The 25,010-nt window shown below is 37.1% G+C and overlaps 1 protein-coding gene across 6 annotated transcripts in view; it reads right to left on the bottom strand.

The window, feature by feature from the left end:
* Positions 1 to 205: 205 nt before the first annotated feature.
* CEP83 (centrosomal protein 83) overlaps positions 206 to 25,010 on the bottom strand; it is a 28,153-nt gene continuing 3,348 nt past the window's right edge. For 2 of the 6 annotated variants that reach the window (XM_062568261.1, XM_062568253.1), the window contains exons 3-17: positions 23,066 to 23,327; positions 21,237 to 21,387; positions 17,933 to 18,025; positions 17,491 to 17,622; positions 13,956 to 14,207; positions 13,177 to 13,312; positions 10,586 to 10,696; positions 8,815 to 8,959; positions 8,518 to 8,667; positions 7,813 to 7,888; positions 6,570 to 6,727; positions 3,637 to 3,766; positions 2,680 to 2,783; positions 1,587 to 1,767; positions 206 to 1,027 (exon numbers count right to left, since the gene is read on the bottom strand). In XM_062568261.1, coding sequence (XP_062424245.1) covers positions 842 to 1,027; positions 1,587 to 1,767; positions 2,680 to 2,783; positions 3,637 to 3,766; positions 6,570 to 6,727; positions 7,813 to 7,888; positions 8,518 to 8,667; positions 8,815 to 8,959; positions 10,586 to 10,696; positions 13,177 to 13,312; positions 13,956 to 14,207; positions 17,491 to 17,622; positions 17,933 to 18,025; positions 21,237 to 21,387; positions 23,066 to 23,214 — 2,154 coding nt within the window. In that variant the 5' untranslated portion in view covers positions 23,215 to 23,327 and the 3' untranslated portion in view covers positions 206 to 841. Of the gene's footprint in view, positions 1,028 to 1,586; positions 1,768 to 2,679; positions 2,784 to 3,636; positions 3,767 to 6,569; positions 6,728 to 7,812; positions 7,889 to 8,367; positions 8,668 to 8,814; positions 8,960 to 10,585; positions 10,697 to 13,176; positions 13,313 to 13,955; positions 14,208 to 17,490; positions 17,623 to 17,932; positions 18,026 to 21,236; positions 21,388 to 23,065; positions 23,328 to 25,010 lie in introns of those variants that run through there. The other 4 variants (XM_062568271.1, XM_062568282.1, XM_062568293.1 and 1 more) reach the window with 4 other exon arrangements.

Here is a 25,010-nt window from a genome sequence, read left to right on the forward strand (position 1 = left end):
AATCATTCATGCACTTCCAGGAAAGTTTTCACTATCAAGTCATAAAAAATAAATTGATCCTTTACATGTTTCTGTTAATAATGAAAAAATACAAAGAAGATTTAAATTATATATATATAAAATCTTGAATAAATAGATTTCATTGTAGTTAAGTAAATAGACACATTAGAGTACCAACAACAAATAAAAACTTACATTTACCTAATGTGAAGGCAATTTATTATACTTCATCTCTACTACATTGTTTTAAGAACCTGATTATTGCTTCTTCCTGTTATAAAAAGATTTGTAAAATGACCAGAGGCACATTGTCAAGAATAGAAAATCAAAATTTCATCACTTTTTCCATTACACTTCATCTCATCTATGTGCATGAGAACTTCAAGAATAAAAATCCAAATCTGATAAGGCAACCCAGCAAAACTCCACATTGTTACAATAACTTCTACGTTGAAGGGGGAAGAGGATATTGTCAAAGATATTGTAAAAGATTTTTCCAAAGAAGCTGACTTTAATTAACGTTTTAAATATCAGCAAAACCCAAACCTTGAGAGACATTTTTAAAAGTTTTGTGCAACAAGATTATTCCATATGTTTTGATTGCCAGATGACTTTATATCATTTATATAAAAAGATATTTTAAAATGAGTTACTCTTAGAATGCTTTGTTTTGAATCATTATATTTGATAATTTACTACTGTCAAAAATACATACAAAACGATGCAGGATATGTTTTACACTTTTCAGGCACATACAAGCATGTTTTCGGCAAAATATTTTTTAAAAGCATGTATAAAAGATAAGCTATTGAAAACTAACAGTATGTAGAGTTTGCACATTTTATTTAGAGTCCTCACTTTGTGCATCATCTTCTTCAGCTCTCTTGGTTCTAGCTAAGTCCTTGTACACTCCCACCATTACTCGCTCTCTTGATGGTCCGAGCTCTTGCAGCTGTTTTCTTTGTGTGGTTTCTAGTTCTTCCAGCCGCTTGCGAAGCAGGGAAAGCTCCCTTTGATGTTGCTCCTCCTTGAAATTAAGAAAAGTGTTTCTGTTACATTTTGCAACACTTACAAGGGACCAAAATAATTTCCATTTTTTAGTAATGATTTTAAAATAAAATGTGAAGTTGTGAAGTTCAAAATACCCTTTTCCATTCTTTTTCACCATTTCTGTGGTTGTTGTTCTGACCGTCATCACAAATAGCATCAGCAAGAAAAATGCACACAGGCATTTTTCATGCTAGTCAACCTAATTTAAGAGATTTTCTCTCTCAGAAGTGAAAACATAGTCTGAAAATAACACAATGATATTTCCTTGTCCAAAAGAAGCCATTCAAAGCCCCTCAAGAAAATGGTAAAGTATTGAGAATAGAGTTAAAACCGCCTGTTTGCTATGTTCTGAAGCACTGTATCATTATTTTTCAAGAATGTTTTTATATAGTGAGGAAGGGAACAGCACTGGAAGCATTCCTCAATTTACTTCCTCTATTCAAAGATCAAATCTTCCTTCCTTAAAACTAAGGCCTACTACTGTTTCAATACCCTCTTTTGTTGTATTAATTTCACTTATTGTAATACATCACCACCTGAAGAAGGGGAAAGGACACCTCAGGCCCAGGAGGCAAGGCAGACGATGACATTATACTGACAGGATTGAGAGATGGTATGTTAGGATTCAGAATTAAACTCCGGAATTCATTGTGTCTACGTTGCAAGTCCTTTAGTCTCTTCTGGAGGCGTGTATATTCTTCATAGGAAACATTCTGCCTATAAAATAAGAGATTTCTTAATGCTCAAAATATTTAGTACGCCAACACATAAGTATACCTCTCCATGAGTGCTCTGATGTTTACTATGCTTAAGAAAAACAACATACCAGAAAGAATTGAAGGTTCAAGATCTCTTTATATGCTTCTGCCTAAATGTCTGTCTAAAAGTCCCTCTTCACCTTAAGTTAACTGCTGCATTATGGATTAGAATTTATTCAGTAGAGGGAATAAAATAAGATTTTAATAGCGTGAGCAGTAGTGAGCCATGCTGTATTAACTATTTGAATTAAGCCCTCCATAGATTCTTCAATGGAGAGAAAAAAAATCAGGAGCTTGTCTTTCAAAGAGGATGTTAGCCTGTTTCACTTGCAATTCTGAAGTCGTCTTCTTTTCTATCTTCTATTTATTTCGGGGGGCAGGTTTAGCTCAGTTAGTTAGAGCGTGGTGCTACTAATGCCAAGGTCACGGGTTCAATCCCTGTACAGGCTATCCTGAGAGTTGGACTAGATGATCTCCAGAGGTCCCTTCCAACCGTACCATTCTATGATACTGTACTTCCAACTCTAACACTGCTTCTCTGTGGCACTCTTTTTTTTAAACCTATCTTCCTTCTTTTGTAGGGAGTCTTGCACCTATATTATTCTGTCTTCAGATATTCTTTCTCCAATTTTCCCTGAAAAGAGAAAACCCTGCAGCTGTTTTATGAATTCTTAGCTGACCACAAAAACACAGCCATCATAAATAGACTCCCTTCAAAGAAGAAACCTGATACTGAAAACGCCAATAAATTGGACCTCAGTTACCAAACAAAGTGGCAGGTACCTTATAAAATACTTATCTGTAAGTCTTATCTTGGATGTATATTGTCCTTCAAAGGATATATAAGCTAAGAAAAAGCAAAGTTTATTACCTATTTAACACCTGATTTTCTTTTTCTAGTTCTTCTATCTTGGCTTCCAAAAGTTCTAGTTTCTCTTGCATCCTCCTGTGTTTATTATCATTGAGAGTCTTTCTCTGTCAAACAAGACATTTCAAATTAAGCCAAGTCATACCTGATACACTAGATCCTGTAAAAGTTAAATCTATATTGCACATGGTTTCAAGCTGTGACATTTTTTAGGATTTTCCTTTTTTAAGAAGAGGCACTGTACTGTTTGAAGGTTCTGAAACCCAGGAGGGGAAACAAAAGTGATGAGAAATGATCCAGAACTGTGACTGAAAGATGCACATCTGTAAGTCATTCATTGGAAAACTAACTGTATTTTAGAATGACAACTACATTTTTAAAATGACCACACCTATATACAAGCACTTCACAAAAAATGCATACTTTCTTCTGTGACTCTTTTTTGCTCATGTTAACCTGAACAACCTTAAAAGCTAGTCTTTCTTTTCATAACCTGTATATGCCCAATGTATGAAACTGCCCATTAATCTTGGGCTTTTATAAAAAATTAACCAGCTTTTCTTTTCAAGCTATTTCCTATAAAGCAAGCTTAGGAGAAGACATAAAATTTTAATATTCCATGATGGGTACCATACTGCGACACAAAATAGATGGGGCACACAAAATCAAGAAAAATGAGACCAGCTGGTATCCAAAACATCATCCTAAGTAAGGAAGAGTCCACCTCTTAAAGTTAACTATATATGCACAAGAAAACTCACAAAATCTTTGATGACATTTCAACAAAGTTGTTGGTCTTTTACATGTCACTTCAACCTATTTCAATGCTAATCTTGAAGAACCTGATTATTTTATTATCTATAATAGATTGCAAATAAACCCTTAAAACAATTCTAGCTGCCCAAAATAAAGCTAAGCTTTTTGTAAGTTGCCTCATTCATAAAGGAAGAGTCAACATGCCTTTTTTTGAGCAACAGCAGCTCGACATAGCTTGTTCTTCACTTGGTTATATTTCTCTTCTCTTTCTGTGATACGCTGAGTAAGTTCATGCTTCTCTTCCAGCCATTCGATACGTTTGTATTCTAAAGTCCTTAGAAAAGTCAAGTAAAGAGATTAAGAAGTTATATAGACAAAACAGTGCTTTGGATTATTTTCTTAGAGCTACAGAAATAGATATTTCTTTTTACAGCTTCTGGCTTACATATTTGAAGCATCTGATTTAAATTTGATTGTGCTCAAGATCCACCAAATTTGAATGTTTGTATTAACATCATCATTGGTTTTGTTCAACTATGAGTGGCAAATTTTGAAAACCGATTCCAATAGCAGGCTAATTGTAGACTGTTTCTTAGGTTGGCATGTTGCCACACAGTCCTGAGAAAAGTTCTAAATTCATATCAATTAATTACACTGGAACACAAGAGTAGACAACTAAAGCTTACGCCAAACATCAGTTGTCAGAAAAGCTGACAGCTATCTTCTCTGTTTGGAAAATAAGACACAAAATTAGGTTGCTGCCGTAAGTGGGCTATTACTCTCTTGAATTAGAGAAGTACAAACCTCACTAATATATGATCCTGACCAGAATAAACACCAACACAATAGGAAGCTCCCACTGATCCAGTTCCTCACCAACATACCAACTGAATGCAAACCAAAAGTAACACATGGCATTTCTTTGGAACTTTGTGCAGTTAAAACATCTTAAAATTAGGCTGTATTCTTTGCCATGTAACTTGCAAAGGACCCAGTTTCTCTTTTCAGTCCTGTTTGTCTGGGCTACCTGTGTTGCATCTGGGTAAGGAAGGGCCAACTACATCTTTAAGTATAATCCCACATAAAAATCATATTACAAGATTCTGTGTAGTTTTTAAATCCAGTCTGGAGATTGGTGTCAGTGCATCCATACTACTCCAGTCTTGGGCTGATGCAGTTCCTCTGCAGGGACTCTAAATATATCTCCATAAGTTTCTCACCAAACACCCTTTAACCCTCTCTGCAATATTACAAGTCATCTGCTCTCAAATCAGAACCAGAATCCTGGCCCACTTGGTACCCATCACAACTTTTCTAGTAGATCCAGTGGGGTTTGTACTTTGCTGTTAACTGTAAATAACTATTATTATGCAGGAATTTTATCCAAAAGCACTGCTTGACATCAGAAGAAATTCAATTGACACAGGAGTTAAAAATGTCCCAACAGAGACCTAATACTGTTCCTGAAATGCTTAACAAGTGCCTACCTGGGCTATCTCTCATCTATAGCAGTCTCTTAGTTTATCTTTAACCCTTTCCTCATTTCAGATTTTTGTTTCCAAGCCTAAGCCAGACACACCCAAGCAGGCAGTTGCTTTGCCTACTCACAGCCCAGATAGCATTATTTTAACTTATCTTAAGCTGTTTATCTTTCTTATCTTTTGGTCCTTATTTCACTTCCTCTTTGAGTCAACCTAAGCTTTGGTGAGGCTTAACCCTTGGAGTTCAAACTTGTACCAATACTGAACTGAGCAGGAAAGTTGGGTGCTCCTCACAGAGTCAGAAAAAGAACTGAGACAGGTGCCAAGGCTCCCAGTGTAAGAGTAGGGCAGACCAGGAGCACTTACCTGTAGGCTGCAAAAATTCTCTATTTCTGCAGCATCAGTCTTGATGCATCTCCCATTATCTACATATTTATAAAATGTTCTTAGAAGATTGCCAAGTTCCTTCCACTAGTTTCCCCAAGAAAACCTGTTCCTCTCTGGCGAAAGGGCCTATAGCCCATTTACATTATTTTAAAAGGTCTGTGACAGTGATTATCTCACTCAGAATATTAATACCTCTTTCTACAGTAAATATCCAATGTATTTAACATACTACTACCAGCTGAACTTTCTGTGTGGTCCAAATGCAATAATCTACTCAATTATTAAACTGAAAAGCAATACTCAGACTAATGATGTCAGTGCAACCAGCTTTATCACAGCAGTAGCACTTTGTAGCAAACACAAAGTTAAAACAAAAATGTCATATTACATCTCTTGGAAGTTTTCTATTTGATCTGGGACAACGACTTTCTTAAAAATCTATTACACACAACAATCTAGTAAAACTTAAACATGTATTTGGTTATTTTGCTATGAAATATTGAACAGTCACTTCAAACCAAACTGACAAATGAATCTTTAAATTCCACGAAAGCAATCATTACTGTACTAGTCCTGAACAATATTTGGTTTTCTTCAGTGTTTGTTACCATATTTTGATTGTATATGGTAGAGCTCATACAGTTATGGAAAGACTGAAAAAAATCATTCATCATTAAATTGATTAGATTTTTCACTTAATGGGGGCAACTTGAAGATGCTCCCAAAAGCTTTTATTTCCCTCTTATCAGCTAAAAGGATCTGATGAAGGTGAAAAAAACAGTATATACACAGACTCAGTTCCCAAAACCTTTTTAAAGCATAATTCAATGTTTAAACTTTTTTCCCCTTTATTTCTACCTTTCTTTTTAATTTTTCCCCTTTACATGAAACACACAAGAACTGTGTGCACTCTTACAAGAACTGTGTGTCAAACTCTGGATCCATTTAAACTAACAGAAGTTTGGCATTCACTTCAATAGAAGCAGGATCTCATTTTATAGACATGGTGTATTTCATTAGTCAACAATTATTTGCAACAGACAAGAACAAAAAACCCTCCTATTTTTGAAGTTACCACTAGTAAAGTTTTTATATATGCCACATACCAGAAGGTATAACCATTCTCTACAATTGCTCTATATTTCCTGTTCATGTCTCATTTCAGACCTTATTCAGAATCTACAGTCCACAGTTAGTAATCTACATGAAAGCAATTCAGTAATACAAAAAGAAAAAGTAAAGACAAAAAAAAAGAAAGAAAAAATTTACTTCTCTGTTTCCAGTTGAGCCTTTTCTGCTTGACTTCTTGCATTTTGATATTCTTGTTTTAATCTTTCTATCATTTCTTTCAGCTTTTGCTTGGAATCCAGCAAATCATTTTCTGATTGAGAAAGTGCGGCAACTTGGAGCTGCAAGTCATGAATTTGCTACAAAGAAATGTAAGTTTTCATTTGAGAAGATACATGAATAATTAACAATTAATTCTGGGAAATTAGGTTTTGATAAGCCTTTGTTACTTGATCCCTTTTTCCTTACTCAACAGCTTCTCCAGAAGCTTTAGAGTAAATCACTAGACAAGGAAAAATTTTCTATTGCGGTTAAAATGAGAAAGGGAGGCATAAGTCATTAGTCTCTGATGTGTTCCCTAGGACCTAAGGCTTCCTACATGATGTCCCAGAGCTGTACAGCACTAGATCACCACACCAGATAGAGCAGATGAGCTTTGGAGCTACATAGACTCTTCTCTCTCATAATGCACAATGCTGATTCTAGACGTTGGACAGCTTGGTGGTTGAACCAGTTGGTTTGGAAGAGCAAATAACCATGAAGTGTCTTATAAGTACACATTCCATGGTCAGCACACAGAGATGACAACTATTTTCCTTTCATTTTCCCCCCTGCACACATACACTCACAGATGCCCCATCTCCTAATTTCTGGAGAAAAAGTATATTGCCTTGAACTTCAAGTGCATACAGCTTGTGTTGCAGACTTCTTTGATGTACAGCTACATTCTTACCTACTAAGTAACAGTATAGGGAAGCAGGAGTTAAGAAAATAAGATTTTATTTCCAACACAGTCATCAATTTACTTTGCAATGGAAATATACCTCTTTAGACTAGTTTATTCTTTTATGAAACAACTGCTAAGCACTTGAAGCTCAGAGGAGAGGTTCAGTCTAAATGCAAAGCATTACATAGAAACAATTTATAAATCTCCATGGCAACTGAATCTCCAGTTAAATAGTGCATAACCATGTTCAATATGCCAGTCTATAAACATTCAGCTTTGAAATCCTTGGTATCCACAAAATGCACGGAGCAAAAGCTGTAGTCCATTTACACAGGTCTAGAAAGCATATGTGATTTCTTAATACTTATCTGTTGTACACATACTGTCCCTCAGGAAGAAAAGTCTTAAAAATTCAATCTAATCTTCAAACATTGGATTTGGGAACTGCAAGAAAGATGGAATTTCTCTGTAAAACATTACAATGCAATAAACCCCTACCTGTTTTAGATCAGCAGCTTCAGTTTTCTTCTCTTCCAACTCCTCTGTCTGAATAGCTTGCTGTTGAATTTTTAATCTAAAATTGTATACAACATCCTTACTTTTATCTAATTGAAATATAGCTGTTAGAAATTCAGACAATTTAGTCTGACAATAGAATATATTGCATAAATATTTATCAGTCTTTCAATTTACTAAATAATGATTTAAAGGCCTGTTTTTATTGATAGCTAGAATTTATATAGGAGTAAGAAATACACTGATTTGTTTGCTTTTGGAGTATGATTTTCAGTATACCATTTGTATGAAGGTCAGTATGATGAAAAGAGCAAAACAACTTCACTGAGTATTATAATAACCCACTCAAAGAGATCTCATATTACAGTTTTGGTTTACCAATTGCTGATGTTAGTCCACTGTGGGAAGAGAAATGGGCTATGCCAGCAGCCAATATGGAGTCAATTTTATGATACAGTTATTTCTTTAAAATGTTTATTAAAAGCAGAAAGTTTTTCTTCCAAACTTCTAAAATTTATTACTTTTAAAAATGGCATGTTTTTTTCTTTACAGAAGATAATTTTGTTTCATTTACTATAATGAACATTTATGTACCTATAAATAATAATCCTCTATACTGACTACTGTAAAGAAATTAGGAGAAAAACCTTTGTGAAATTTGTATCAAGGTTAGAAAAGCCACACTACCGCAATCGCTGAAGTTCTTTTTTGCTAGATTCTTCTGCCATCTGTGCAACACGTAGTTTCTCTTCATACTGATCCTTTTCAGATTGCCTCCAAGTATCTTGTTCGGCTTTCATCTTCTCTAGATCAGCTAACCTGTTCTCAAGTTCTAGTCTGAGATAGCATTCAATTTTTACACAAGAACCAGGACAAAGACAAGTGCCAACAAAAGAGTTTAGTTGCTAAGAATACTTAAATAAATTACTCAAAACAGTCTCCCCCAGCCCTTTTAGAAGTTGAGCAATAAATCAACAAACATACTTTTCATCCTGTAATGCTGCAATTTTTTCAAAAACTTCCTCTTTCGCAGCTTGCACTTTACGAATTAGCTCCCGATCCTTTTCAACTAAAAGCACCTTATGACGTTCAACAGCTGCTTTAAGAATTTCATTGTCTGACAACAATCCTGCATTATATGTTAAAAAAGTTAAAATACCATTATTGATATCAACATGATGGAACCCAAAATTAAATAACATTATACACTAATAAAAGGGAGCTGAAATTCACAATTCATATTCCAACATGTGAGGGGGGAAAAAAACCAAAATAGACTAAGCCTTGTTTTTGTGTAACAGCAACATGTCAGAAAACTTTTGAAAAGCAACTATTACACTGGAACTTCTGTCTACACAGGCTTATTATTTTTAAAAATGCAAATAAACAGTTGGTATTATTTAGATTTAAGGTCCAAAACAATTTCTGCTAAGCAGTTATGCCTCTGAATAAAAATGTTCTACCATAGCTATGAAAAGGTTAAGGCAGAAAATGTGTTATTTTCACAGAAGATGAGAAGAAGTTTGTGGAAACGAATAACCAGTTGACTAATGAAACTGCAGTAACTGGCCTACAGCAAATCTCCTATTTTCATCCACTCACATGCAATGAAAATGGAGAGAACATCAATAACATTTACACGTAACATCAGTTATGAATTTGAGGGATTGTATTACCATTAAAAATAAAAAACTCAAAAAACAGCTCCACAAACTTGAGAAAACTGAGAAATATTACCAAATGAAGCAATTCTGAAAGTTGTGACTCTATATGTGGTAACTAAAGATGCAAATGAAAAAAAACGTAACCATGGCTTCTATGCTCACTAGCAAATAGAACAACACTCTATAGCAATGACTGCTAGTTATTTAGCTAATTCAGTGATAAAAATTGGATTCCACTGCAACTTTAAGTTAGCTTAAAGGTAGATGATTTTGTGAAATTTAAAATAAATCTTGTTTGCATTTAGTTTTGTATTTTATATGCCCCAACATTTTTAGTTTGCAAGGTATTACGAAAGTATGTACAGAACACACTTTTTCGATACAGAAATCGACATTTTTTAGATGCTCTCAGGGAACTAAATGTTCAATAAGTGAACAAAAGCAACTACTCCTGGAAGATGACAGCACCATTTTGGGAATATGGCACAGACTCACACATTGAGGATGGTCCACTTAAAAGCTGTGTATTCATTTAGATCATCAGCATATAACCAGTACTAGAATACTAGTACTAGTTTAACTCTGGAAAGTTATTTCAGGTTGCCTACAGGCTCAGCTTTGAATTAGGTAGCCTACACCATTGCCTATTTTCTTCAAAGAATGAACTAGAATCTATATTTTGTTTCAGATGAGCAGCTTGCTTGATCGTTGTCAGTTCCATGGATGCAAAATCAGAGTACAAAATAACCACTGAAGTCCTAGATAAGTTAAGGTTTCAAGTAAAGTGAAAGACTGAAAAATTTGGCAATATTTTTTCTTAAATTAACCTGTAAAGTACATGATCTGAAACAGATTATGTACAAATTGTATCACAAATTCACTAATTTACATAACTGCAAATTGTTCTGTAATTGTTCTTCTTTTCCTAGTAAATCAAATGATACAATAATTATATAGCAAACTGAATTTTCAGACCATCTGAACCTGAAGAAGTTAAGATTGCTGGGGGACATTTAGAGGCAAAATAATTGTAATATTGTTCTAACTGAAAGTTATAAAAGAAACCATTAAAAATTAATTGCACGTTTTACCATCCATTTCGCTTTGAATTCTGTTTCGCTCTCTTTCTACCTCACTCTTTGTTCTTGCTGCCTCCAGTTTGACATTTGTTACTTCTAATTTATGTGAATGTTTAAGTTCTTCTACCTATGAATTAGAAAATAAAACCAAATCAAATGAAAATAAAAATATATATTAGCAGCTTTACTGTTTGCTTTTCACGTGTTACTTTGCTAACAGGAAAAACTGCTAAATAATGATAGAATATGCTTATTCTAAATATACATTAAAAAATTTTTTTTTCATCCACTGCTTTCCTGAAAATCATTCCAGAATATCCACTCCTGTAGGTCATTTTAATGATTATACATCTGTACACCTGTACCATTGTACATCTATACCACTAAAGCTAATTGACATGATCTGATTCCCCAAATCATATTCAGTGCTACTAAAAGTTTTCATTAATTCCCCAAGTCAGACACAGACAATTCATAAATGAATTGCTGATCATCTTAAAATGTAAGTTTTGTATATTCCCTGATTTAAAAAAAAAAAAAAAAAGCAATCAAAGACAATACACGTTCCAGGAACCAGGCTGTCTGACAATGAGCAGGTACTCCATACTTAGGCAGCCAGTGATAACAAGTTACAGATTGGAAAGATTATTCTTTTAAAAAGCCTTGGTAATACATGCACAAACGCACAGGATTGCCTATGAAAATTTGTTTTTTGAGCAAATACTACACATTTTACAGAATCAAGCTAGAATCAGGCTAGAATAAAGTTAGATGTAATCTCCCTAAAGCGATATGCAAAACCAGGCCTCAGTATTTCTCTAAGTCATTTCCATTTGTTAATATGTATAGCCCTCTCAACATCCTGGAGTGCTACACTACTATCCCAATATACAGGTCATCATAGTTTTAAAGTGCATTTTAAATCAAATTCTTCTCTACAACTGTGATATGCATTGCCTCATAAAAGCAGCAGTTTTAAGAACATCAAATCATCAAAGACAATTACTGCTTGCATGGAAACTTTCTATAGTTTAGGCATTTCTACACAGTAATTACACGGTCAATGAGAATTAAATACCTAGAGGAAAGCACTTATAATGAAAATCCATTCGCAGTGACAAATGTAATTACAACCTGCTAGCATATACAAGTGGCAAAAGGTTAAGAATGACACAGTAGATTATTAAGCAACTACACTGTGGATTTGGTTGCTTAAATATGAAGTTGAGAACATTCCAGGGCCACCTGCAAAATTTGAAGTGTCTTTTTAAAGGCACAAAATCCAGAAGATAAATGTGTACACTTGTGCTCAGGAGTAAGACTGAGCTGGTGCAGAAAAAGTGGGGAGGGAAATGGTACATAGTAATGAGTTTCTACTCCTCTCTCCTTCAAGAAACATCACTGAGTATTTTAATTTTCTCCTACTTCTGGAGGCAAGCATAGAACAGCAGTTAATACAATGTCAAAGCTGTGACCACCTATAATATATATTCGAAAGGTTTCTGATAAAAAAGGCTTAACAAAAAAAAAAAAAAAAAAAAAACTTATAAAATTAACATACATAGGGATTATTTTCTTATCCATGAATCTACCTTCCATTTATTTTTCATGCTAGACAAGCATGTTAGACTAAACAGGTTTATAATATTGGTAAGTTACATCCTATTCTCATGGTAAGCTAGAACTTCCTTGGATTCAGGAAAAAAATTGAAATACTCCACACTTATAAATTACTAGATCTGAGTACTGTAAAGCCTGTTTTGAATGACTTCTAAAACTGTTAAGGATGAACTATGGAAGAAATTACAGTACATTTCTTATAATATATCTTTTCTGAGGCATATTCTGCCAATATTGATTGTCATACCCACACAAAGTGCATGTCAGAGTTATTGTGGAAAGTATATTCAGAAATGCAGGATAGCTTTAAGTCAGTCCAGAGGTTAAAACAGTCCTGCATTCAATCAGGTATACAGGACCAAAATTACTGAATTTATGGTCAGTTCAGAAATACCTAAAACCACTCCAGAAGAGTGAGAAAACACAGAGGATTAAACTTGCTATCAGTGCTGTACAGAAACATTTCCAACAACTACACTGGCATTAGCCCAAGTAGGATGCTACACTAATACAACTATCCTGCTTCTAATAGAATCTAAATCTCAGCAGGTGATTCTAATGCATATTGCTTCCTGTAGGTAATGCAGCACATTCAGAATATATTTTTTACTCCAGAAGCCATATCTTGAATAAATATATACATATATTTTTTTCAAGTTCCATTGCACTCTTTGAAAGATTAAAGGTTGTTTCCATCAAATAAGACTATCTTCACGAGTAATAAAAACATGAATGTAAGTACATCTCTTCAAGCACTTTTCTGTTTAGGAAAAAAAAAAATCCAGAAAATGAAATTAAGAGGATATAATCTCAATCTCTAGAAATACTTTTAGAGATGATATTTTTCCTGTAAAATCACATATTCTGGATCTACCAACTGAAAATGAAAAAAAAAAGTCTACTTCAATTCACATCACAAAAAAATGTTAATTTATTCTTAATATAAAATACAGACAGAAAAAAAAAGCGTATCGAAAAAGCACCTACTTTAGCAGCTAAGGAATTAACTTCTCGTTCAGATTTGTGAAGTTTACTGGTTAAATGAATGTTTTGCTCGTGACTTATTTGGAGTTCTTTCTCAACGCGATCAATCTGTTGTTCAGCTGACTTCTTTTCTGCCTTGAATAAAGAAGGTATTTGTAAGATTTTTTGAAACAGAGTATTCATCTGTATGGTTCAACTGATTTGCCCTTCCAGACATTACTAACATCATATATATAGCAAAATATTAATCTTTGCTGGACAGTATGCTCCAATACAAGAAATTATTTTACTCTAAAGTAACAACTATTTTTTCTAACACTGCCTGCACAGAATCACACACATCCTCAGTTTAAGAGGCAGAGGTAATTAGACTTGCTTAGGAAGCAGCAAGCGTTTGTATCAATAAACTGCTGGGATCTAAACACAGGTATGCAGTAAGCGGTGCTCATAAGTTGTCGTATGTTGACCTATGTAGTTATACTAACTGAAGAACGAACTTTATGGAGAGAAAATAAAATGTAACTATTGCTAATATTACAGGCTCAAGACCTTGCGATTTACTAAAGTATCAAAGGGTTGATTTTGGCAGTTCATGACACCTAAAATAGTTAAAATTTGTATTTAAACCTGAAATTGCAAAATCTGCGATTTTGTCTTCTCTTGTAGAATCAATGGCAAAATTACCAGTGTTTCAGCAATAGCTTCATCAGGCCAAGTGTTACTTTCACTACACTCTACAAGGAGACAAAAGAAAGAACAAACAAAAAAACAATCTTACCTCTAGAGATCTTGCCAGAGTCTGCATCTCAGCTAATTGTCGTACTTGTACTCTTTGAACATTTTCTGCCTGTACACCACAGTTGTCTCTTTCTGCTCTTAGTTCTGCTACTTCTGCTTCTAAGCCTTTTAATTTCTGATGTAGTTGTGCCTTTTCTCTGGAGAGTACCTCCACGCGTTTACTGTCCCTTGTGGGATCAACACTAAGCAGCTGATTATGGAGTTCTTCTTTATCTTTATCCAGCCTTGTTATCTGATAGTTATTAATTGGAAAATATAAAGCTCTACATTAGTTAGCTGACAGACAGTAACAAATATTCTGGAAAGAAGAGCAATGTGCATTTTTTTTTAAAAAAAGAAAGAAATTATATTTGTATTTGTTTTCTTACTTAGAATAGGATAATCAAAAGTCCTGTTACTTATTGTCTTTTTTCCCTCAGTTTTCACTGATGAGGCTTGTCCTCAAGCCTCCCAGGTCTCTGAGCCTCCTAACGGAGTCCGTGGAAGTACCACCCACAGTAAAGGAAGAAAGAGTTAGCGATCATTTAACTCACTTGGACATACACAAGTCTATGGGACCAGATGGAATACATCCAAGGATGTTGAAGGAGCTGGGTGATGCCATTCAAATATAACAGAAAACAGCCTTGTGAAAGTCATGACAGATGAGGAAGGCTCCTGATGACTGGAAAAAGGCAGACACCACACCCATCATCAAGAAAGGCAAGAAGGTCAAGAAGGAGGATCCAGGTAACTAACAGGCTAGCCAGCTTCACCTCAGTCCCTGGCAAATCCTCCTAAAAGCCATTTCTAAACACACAAAAGACAAGAATGTGATTGGAAGTAGGGTTTACTGAGGGGAAATCATGACTTACTCCACTTTTCTGCTTTCTAGGATGAAGTGAGTGGTGCTTTGGACAAGGAGAGGGCAGTGAATGTTGTATACTTTAATTTTAGCAAGATTTTTGATACAATTTCCCATAGGTCTCTTTATTACCAGACTGATAAGATATGAGTTGGATAAGTGGATGATAAATTGGATAGAAGCTTGACTGCACTGCCAGGCTCAAAGAGTTATGATCAGTGGTGCAAAGTCCAGCTGATGGATTGTAAATAGTAGGGTCCCTCAGAAATCAGTACTGGGTCCAATACTGTTTGATGTATTCATTAATGACCTGGATGACAGGATGGAGTGCACTCTCAGTAAATTTGTGGATGACATCAAATTGGCGGGAACAGTCAATATGCTGGAGAGTAGAACCGCTATTCAGAGGGATCTGGACAGTCTGGATAAATGGGCTGGCTGGAACCTCTTGAAGTTCAATAAGAGCATGTACAAAGTCATGCAACCAGGACAAAGTAACCTGGCACAACAGTACTAGCTGGGGCTGACTGTCTAGAAAGCAGCTCCACAGAAAGGGATCCAGGGGGGATCCCAAGCTGAACATGGATCAGCATTATGCCCTTGGAGCAAAGAAGGCCAACTGCATCCTGGGATACATTGGCAGAAGCATAGCCAATAGGCCCAGAGAAGTGATCTTCCCCTTCTTTCCAGCACTTGTAAGACCACATCTGGAGTATTACGTCCAATAAATGAAGGATATTGGCACATTGGAGCATGTCCAGCAGAGGGCAACCAAAATGGTCAGGGGTTAGAGAACATAACATATGAGGGCAGCCTGAAAGAATCAGGCCTGTTCATCTTAGAGAAGAGAAGACTCGGGGTGACCTTACTGCTTTCTACAACTGCCTGATCAGAGGATACAGAGAAGATGAATCTAGACACTTCTTAGAGGTTCACAGTGATAGGAAGACAGACAACGGACACAAGTTGGAACATGGAACATCCAATTAGATATTAGGATTTTTTAAAAAAACTGTGAGTGGTTAAATACTGGAACAAGTTGCCCAGAGAGATTGTCGAATATCCATTCTTGGAGATATTCAAGATTTTATGGGACATAGCTCTGAGTAACCTGATATAATTAGACCTCTTCTGAGCAGAGAGTTGGACTAGATCTATGAAGATCCCTTCCAACCTAAATTATAATTCTAGAATTCTACAGTTACAATAGTACTCAAACCTGCCAGTAGCTCAAGCATAGCTAATGTGATTTGCAAAACAAAGCAATAAAAAAGCTCCTGCTGTTACAAATCAGTAAAATAGGCATGAACTAATCTTGAAATTATAACTAATTAACATATTCTAAATACACAGTTCTCAATGTTTCAGAACAAGTTATGTGGACTGAATATAAGGTGAGGATTAGGGGTGAAAGAGTGAGAAAGCAAGGTCTGAAAGAGATTCGTTCTCTCGATATTTGGAAACTATATTCTAAACTCTGATTGGCAGCACTGTGCTTTTAAAAAAAGTTCCATCAATGACCTCTAAGGAGAAAAGCCAAATTCTGTAGCAGAATCCCTCCAAATCCCTTTTATGCTGAGATGCAAGAATTACTGCATGATATGCCCAAGCCATCACTTAGAATTATGATGTTTCTGTAGTCTTTCTGTGCCAAACGGTGTGGGAGGTTAAGAAAGCTGCAAAAGCTTTAGCATTTGTCATATTCAGATGTGGCTCTGAGAGAGAGGACCCAGGACACATTGTGCCCTGAACTCAAGGTAATCCCATTCTCTGCAATTGTGTGAGTCAGTTGCTGAATGAGCACAAGTCCAGCAAGCCCACAAGAGAGGCAGATTTTAAAGCAGCACCCAGGGTTAGCTTTGGGAAGGAAGACTGTTCTGTTTTTAATGTGCTGCATTTGTGATTTTGGATCGATTTTGAAAGCAATGATTGCTTTTGATTTGTGTCTCGTGTTTGGACTAATGTATTCAAATCTGGCATCTTGGCATGGGCTCTGAGACAAATGCTTAAATGAAATATGCAAATAATATATGCAATTTTCATTTATATTTTGCATAAATTTAAAACATACATAAGTTGGCAATTTATTTAGCTGTACTTTTGCAAGTCCAATTCTGAATCAAAAAAATTATGAATGACTTATCCAGAAGTTAATATAACTTAAACATAATTCGCAAAATTTTCACCATCCTTTTGACCACCACTGTCACAATCCAACTTAATTTCAAAATTTACCCTTGTCTGGCATTAAGAATATCTTTTACTGCCTTCCTGTTGAATTAGTTGCTACGTAAGTAATTTAAAATCTAACTTTACATCAGTTGTTCAGATAACCTATTAATTTCAGATTAGTGTAATGTCTCAAATTCTACCTCAAATGTGCTTTTAAAAAAGCACTTAAGCAAAGCTACCGGCTGTCATTTATCAAAAGAAAGTCTTTTCTTACTTACAACAGCACAAATGATACTACAACACATCACTGAATAAACCTGCAGAGATAGCTTTAGGCTAAGTCATAAAAGTGTTTTGAGAATTAAGAGAACAGAAACAAACACTACATTATGAAATTATGTCAAATTGACAACTCATCAAAGTACCAAGTACCATTTTCACAGGGTTCAGGTAACTTTGCCATCAGATACACATTAAGCTACCATAACATCTCACATACCTCAGTCTCATATTTTATTTTCTTCTCCTCCAAAATACGTGCATGCTCTTCCTTTTGATGTTCAAATTCTGATTTCAGAAAGGTATGTTCATAACGAAGTTTGTTATATTCTGTTCTATATTTTTCCACTTCCTATGTTAGGCAATAAAACAAATAGACTCAATTAGAGAAGGATTGAGATTTATTTCCTCAAATGTCTATTCAGTATTCCTATCATTTTAGAAGTTATACTTCTTCAACTGAATCCCTCCTTCTCCCTTTTCTAGGGTTTCAATCTTCACTAATTGGAGTAACAGCACTGACCAGTACCAGATGAGGATTGTCATAGTTTCCTCCTCTTGCCAACTTCAGTTTTGATTTCCTAACATTCCTACTGTGAGGAACAATTATAAATTGATGGTCACTACTCTAAATGAAACAAATTTAAATATTTATCACTTACATTTTCTAGCTTCTTAAAACGTTCTCTCATAGGAGATTCCAATTCCTGATGTATTTGTGCTCTTAACAATTCCAATTTTTGAGGAGTTAGCACCTTAAGACAAAAAGCTGTAAGTAACCAGTCATACTCCTTTATTTTTACTGCGATATGTCAACCAACAATAAAATATTTCAAGTATGATTTTAGGAATTCTGTTCAATTCTCTATGTCTTTGTAAAAACTTTTTCAACGATAGTTACAGAAGCAAAGAAATGTGATATTAGCTAACTAAGAACATTCTGCAAAGATAAAAGAAGCACTTAGAATGTCACATTTTACTGACAGAAGCAACAAAGATGTTGAGGTAAATTGCCAAATTTACCAATTGACAAAATGAATAATACCAGATCAGTTCCTTGTAAAACACATTATTTTTAGCCTCTAAGGAAAAAAAAAAAAAAAAAAAAAAAAAGCTATCTCAGTACAATCTTTCACAAGCAAGTGTGAGGTCATACATGCAAAGCAGTACCAACAAATTTCCTGGTTTGAAATGAAATTGAGATCAGGAAAGATTTCCTGCCTTAATGTCAATACTACATGGTATTTTGGTAAAAGTAGTCTTGGGTATGGTCAATAACAGCAAACTTCCTACCAAGAGAGAAATGTTTAAAATAAATAAATAAATAAATAAATAAATAAATAAATAAATAAATAAAAGGCATACATCCAAACCTGTGACAGATTCTACCTTATTCTACTTTTCTTTTGCTATTCTGTACCCCCTAAAGTCCTGAAGACTTATTCTAGTTACAGCAGAGAGGCACCTCTCCTCCATTCAGAGTCTAGGGATCTCCTTTATTCACCTGGGGATGCTTCATTAGATGCTGTATTTGTTTTCTAGAAATATTAATTTATACAAAGACTTCTAACACTTTAGAACACAGTCCAGCAGGCAACTGACAAGTTAGGTTGTTCAGCCAGTAACAGAATCACCACAGTCTTTCAAGTTCTGAAAGCTGGTGATAGCCAAATATACGAAGTAATTGAGTAAATATCAACCTCTGTGGAAGATAGAGTCCCTGAAAGAGAACACCATGTAGTTCCTTTGATGATAGAAGGATCATTGCAAAACTTCACCTTTAGCCAGTAACAGGCAAGAAACCTGCAAATAAGTATGAAAAATTAATAATGGGATGCACCCATGGGTACTGAGGGAGCTGGCAGATGCTGTTGCCAGGCCGCTCTCCATCATCTTTGAAAAGTCATGGAGAACTGGAGAGGTGCCTGAGGACTGGAAGAAAGCCAGTGTCACTCCAGTCTTCAAAAAGGGCAAGAAGGAGGACCCAGGAAACTATAGGCCCATCAGCCTCACCTCCGTCCCTGGAAAGGTGATGGAACTGCTCATTCTGGATGTCATGCCCAAGCATATGGAGGAAAAGAAGATGATCAGGAGTAGCCAGCACGGATTCAGCAAGGGGAAATCCTGCTTAACCAATCTGATAGCCTTCTGTGATGGAATGACTGGCTGGGTAGATGAGGGGAGAGCAGTGGACATTGTGTCCCTTGACTTCAGCAAGGCTTTCGACACTGTCTCCCATAACATCCCCTTAGATAAGCTCAGGAAGTGTGGGTTAGACAAGTGGACAGTGAGGTGGATTGAGAGCTGGCTGAAAGACAGAGCTCAGAGGGTCGTCATCAGTGGTGTGGAGTCTAGTTGGAGGCCTGTGGCTAGAGGCGTCCCCCAGGGCTCAGAACTGGGTCCCATCCTGTTCAACTTCTTCATCTATGACCTGGATGAGGGGACACAGTGCCTCCTCAGCAAGTTTGCTGATGATACCAAACTGGGAGGAGTGACTGAGACACCAGAGGGCTGTGCTGCCATTCAGAAAGACCTGGACAGGCTGGAGAGTTGGGCGGAGAGGAACCTCATGAGGTTCAACAAGGGCAAGTGCAGAGTCCTGCACCTAGGGAAAAATAACCCTAGGCATCAGTACAAGCTGGGGGCTGACCTTCTGGAGAGCTGCGCTGCAGAAAAGGACCTGGGAGTGCTGGTGGATGTCAAATTGACCATGAGCCAGCAAGGTGCCCTTGTGGCCAGGAAGGCCAATGGTCTCCTGGGGTGCATTAGGAAGAGTGCTGCCAGCAGGTCGAGGGAGGTGATCCTGCCCCTCTCCTCAGCCCTGGGGAGGCCTCGTCTCGAGTACTGTGTCCAGTTCTGGGCTCCACAGTACAAGAGAGACATGGAGCTACAGGAGAGAGTCCAGCGTAGGGCTACAAAGATGATCAGAGGGCTGGAGCATCTGCCCCATGAGGAATGGCTGCGAGAGCTGGGCCTCTTCAGCCTGGGGAAGAAAAGACTGAGGGGGGATCTTATCAATGTGTACAAGTACCTGAAGGGAGGGTGTCAAGGGGATGGGGACAAACTCTTCTCAGTGGTGCCAAGCAACAGGACAAGAGGCAACGGGCAGAAATTGAAGCACAGGAAGTTCCACCTGAACATGAGAGGGAATTTCTTCACTGTGAGAGTGACGGAGCACTGGACCAGGTTGCCCAGAGAGGTTGTGGAGTCTCCTTCTCTGGAGAGCTTCAAGGCCTGCCTGGATGCAACCCTGTCTACCATGCTCTAGGTGACCCTGCTGAGCAGGGAGGTTGGACTAGATGATCTCCCGAGGTCCCTTCCAACCTTACTGATTCTATGATTTTATGATTCTTACTTTTAACCTAGTCACTGAAGAGTTACTACTAGTCTTATCCAAAGTTTGTGGAAGTAAATAAATTCCTGTACAGTAATAGCAATGTATTATCTCAAAAGATTTATAGGATTTGAGAAGTCATTCTCTGTAGAGAAGTCATTCATGAGCGGAAATCATTTCACTTAAATCTAGACACCTTCATCTAGTCACCCTTAGATCTCTCTACAGGCAATTGTAACTATGCCCTACACTAGTTTAAAGAAACAAGCAATTACAGAAAGTGTCATCTAAGATATCTTAAATGCTTTAAAAAAATGAGATGAATTGCTATCATGAAGAGAAATTGATATCTATTTCTCTAGTCACTAATGATATTAGATTTAGGCACCTAAGCTATCCACTAGAGCAGATGATTTTCCCTGTAATAGGAAAGCATGCACTGAGAGTGCTTTTCCTCAGAGAGTCTGACTATTAATGCAGCATACAACAGGATATGGGTGACCAGTTAAACAAGAAAAAAAAAATCACAGTCACTCCAGAGAAACATATGCATTTTTGATAAACAGAAATATAAGCATGGCCCTATTACATCATTCAAATTAATATTAAGTTCTGTCAGTAGCATATTTCACCTGCATCTTCAGTTCTTCCAGCTCTTGTGTTTTACTCAGCAACTCCTCTTGATATTCAGCAAGGAGAAACTGAAATTTGTCATGTACAGCTTGCTTTTCAACTAACAACCGTTTCAGTTCATCTTGTGATTTTGTATATTCCTCCTGTAACCTGCAAGACAAAGTACAAACTTATTTTATATTTCCCTCTTAAAATAGAGGTATCTATTTAAATACCACCCTCCTGTAACACATTGAAAAGTGACACTGTATTTACAAACACATCAAGAATTTTGGAAATGTTGTCTAATATGTATTAGGGTATTTTAAATTGTTTATCTTCTAAAATGAACAACACTCACAGAATCATAGAATCAGTAAGGTTGGAAGGGACCTTGGGAGATCATCTAGTCCAACCTCCCTGCTCAGCAGGGTCACCTAGAGCTTGTTAGACAGGGTTGCATCCAGGCGGGCCTTGAAGCTCTCCAGAGAAGGAGACTCCACAACCTCTCTGGGCAACCTGGTCCAGTGCTCCGTCACTCTCACAGTGAAGAAATTCCCTCTCATGTTCAGGTGGAACTTCCTGTGCTTCAATTTCTGCCCATTGCCTCTTGTCCTGTTGCTTGGCACCACTGAGAAGAGTTTGTCCCCATCCCCTTGACACCCTCCCTTCAGGTACTTATACACATTGATAAGGATGGGACCCAGGATGGGACCCAGTTCTGAGCCCTGGGGGACGCCTCTAGCCACAGGCCTCCAACTAGACTCCACACCACTGATGACGACCCTCTGAGCTCTGTCTTTCAGCCAGCTCTCAATCCACCTCACTGTCCACTTGTCTAACCCACACTTCCTGAGCTTATCTAAGGGGATGTTATGGGAGACAGTGTCGAAAGCCTTGCTGAAGTCAAGGGACACAATGTCCACTGCTCTCCCCTCATCTACCCAGCCAGTCATTCCATCACAGAAGGCTATCAGATTGGTTAAGCAGGATTTCCCCTTGCTGAATCCGTGCTGGCTACTCCTGATCACCTTCTTTTCCTCCATATGCTTGGGCATGACATCCAGAATGAGCAGTTCCATCACCTTTCCAGGGACGGAGGTGAGGCTGATGGGCCTATAGTTTCCTGGGTCCTCCTTCTTGCCCTTTTTGAAGACTGGAGTGACACTGGCTTTCTTCCAGTCCTCAGGCACCTCTCCAGTTCTCCATGACTTTTCAAAGATGATGGAGAGCGGCCTGGCAACAGCATCTGCCAGCTCCCTCAGTACCCGTGGGATCTGGTCATGCATCCCATCAGGGCCCATGGATTTGTGAATGTCAAGCTTGCCCAGAAGGTCTCTAATCCTATTCTCCTCAACCAAAGGAAAGGTTTCCTTTCTCCAGACTTTCTCCCTTGTCGCCAGACTCTGGGATTCCTGAGGGCTGCCCTTAGCAGTGAAGACTGAAGCAAAGGAGGTATTCGGTAATTCTGCCTTCCCTGTATCCCTTGTCACCAGGGCCCCTGACCCATTCAGTAGTGGGCCCACATTTTCCCCAGTCCTCCTCTTGCTACTGATGTATTTGAAGAAGCCCTTCCTGTTGTCCTTGACATCCCTTGCCAGACCTAATTCCAAATGGGCCTTAGCCTTCCTCATCGCATCCCTGCATACTCTGAAAGCATTCTTATAATCTTCCCAAGTAGCCTGTCCCTTCTTCCACGGTCTATGTACTTTCTTCTTCTGTTGGAGATTTGGATTCAAATCTGTCCTTAAGTAGAGAAATAGCTCATGCACAAAAAACATGCTTCCACTTAACATTTAGTTTTACCTTTTTACACCTAAAATGAAGAAACCTGTTTAAATCAGCCTACCTTATATGTTCTGCCTTTAGAGTTTGATAATTAGCTTTATGGTGTTCACATCTCATTTTTTCGTCAATCAGAAGTTTTTGCAACTCTTGTGAACTAGCAGTATCACCATTTCCAACCATGGGAGGAAGAAGGCCACTAAAGGTATTCATTTTAATGACTATTCACGATGATTATTGAGAAGACAGGATAAAAATTAATTTATAACAAATCTGTAACATTATCCACTTTTTTCTGCTGATGACATCCCAGAAGATCAAGTCACCTGACACAAACACAAGGACATGTAATTAGTAATGAAGTATATCCACAATTCAAAGACTAGAACATACTGCTTTTGCTTTCAGCACAGAAGAATCCTGCCTCTGCAGGACTCCTCCTAGAAACCTTCTACTGAAAGGACAACTCTTCTCTGTTCATTCTGCATGCCCTGAAATTTGGTAGCCCTTCCAGGGCGACAGGATAAATTTAATAAAGGAGATTATTTGAGACGAAACAAAATAAGCACAAGTTCCTCAAACTGACAGATACATGAACGGTTATTTTTACTTTTGGTATACACCAAGAATCAAACTATGATGATAATTATGCTCCCTTAACAAGGGTTCAAACAGAAGCCAGAGACCTCAGAAACAGTTTTCAGTACTAAACACAGTCACTGTGTGCTTCACTATGGTAATAAGTTGTTCTACTCAGTATATCATCAATTCAGCTGGAAGAATAGCAGATAATTCTCACTGATGAATTCCTATCAAATCATCTCCAGAGAAGAGTTAAGGTTTCATGAGCAGGTATCTGCCAGGCTGTCCAAAGTTGAACTCTGAAATACACCGCTGACATAGGTCATCTCCTTGTTTTCAAAGTTTATCTGATAGTTCCTTGTGCTCTTTCTGGAAAGGATTTTGCTAAACATGACAATCTGAGATTGGTGAGAAAGCTGCAGCTCACCAGATGCTGAGAAATGCAGAAGTATCACAATATTCCTGTTCAGTACTTTTCAATATCAGAAACAAGATACTGTGTTAGACTCATTGTTAGTGACTCTTCTAAAGGATCTGGAGGAAGGAGGCTTGTAATTAAATTTTAGGGAAGTTACAAAGCTTTGAAACTGACTACTCTGCCATTTCAGCTTTCAGCATAACTGGACTGGTGACCAAGATCTCTGTATTTGTAGTGGTGTACAAAACAAAACTCAAACAGAAGTAAATTTAAATCCCCAGCATCACTGCAAATACCTCACCTTCTTCACATATAGAGTTGAATATATAACATTTTCCAGCATTTCACTCTCTGTTAAAATCTTTCATGGACCCATCTTAAACACTTGGCATTTGATTCTATAAACTTCTAAACTAAGAGAAAGATCAAAATATATCTTTCATATAGGAGAAAATAAAAAACATTGTATGTTAGTACCCATTCCACTAAATGACATAGTAACATCAAAAAAAAAATCTTATGTTTCAGTTTCTCCCCTCCCCCCTTTTTTTTCCACAGCTGCTAAGACAGGAAAAGGTCAGAGGAAAATCTACCAGTGTAAGCAACTATTATAGTAATAGAATAGGCAAAGTGATAGCAGCAGCTTCTTTTTTCTTCTGCTTTATCCAAATTTACTAGGAGGAAAAGGAAGAAGAATTCAAACAAAGAACATTCTCCTCAGTGACTGTCCTATATGTGCATTCAATTTTGAGAATTGATCACTCTACAGAACAAATTCCGAAGCACCTTCTAATCAGTATAGCACCTGTCCTTCATCCCTGAAATTTGTTTGTTGTTGGGAAACAAAGGACAAAAGCAATTTCCAAACTAAGGACTGTTATATTTTCAATCCTTAAGCCAACAGCCATACGAGGAAAAGTGGTCAGTGATCCTAAGTACATGAACTATGTTAGACAACAGAAAGTTCTGGCACGCAGAGAAAACCTAGGCAGTACATATCTAAGAATTT

The sequence above is a fragment of the Rhea pennata genome, chromosome 1 (assembly GCF_028389875.1).
Source record: "Rhea pennata isolate bPtePen1 chromosome 1, bPtePen1.pri, whole genome shotgun sequence".
Lineage (NCBI taxonomy): Eukaryota > Metazoa > Chordata > Aves > Rheiformes > Rheidae > Rhea > Rhea pennata.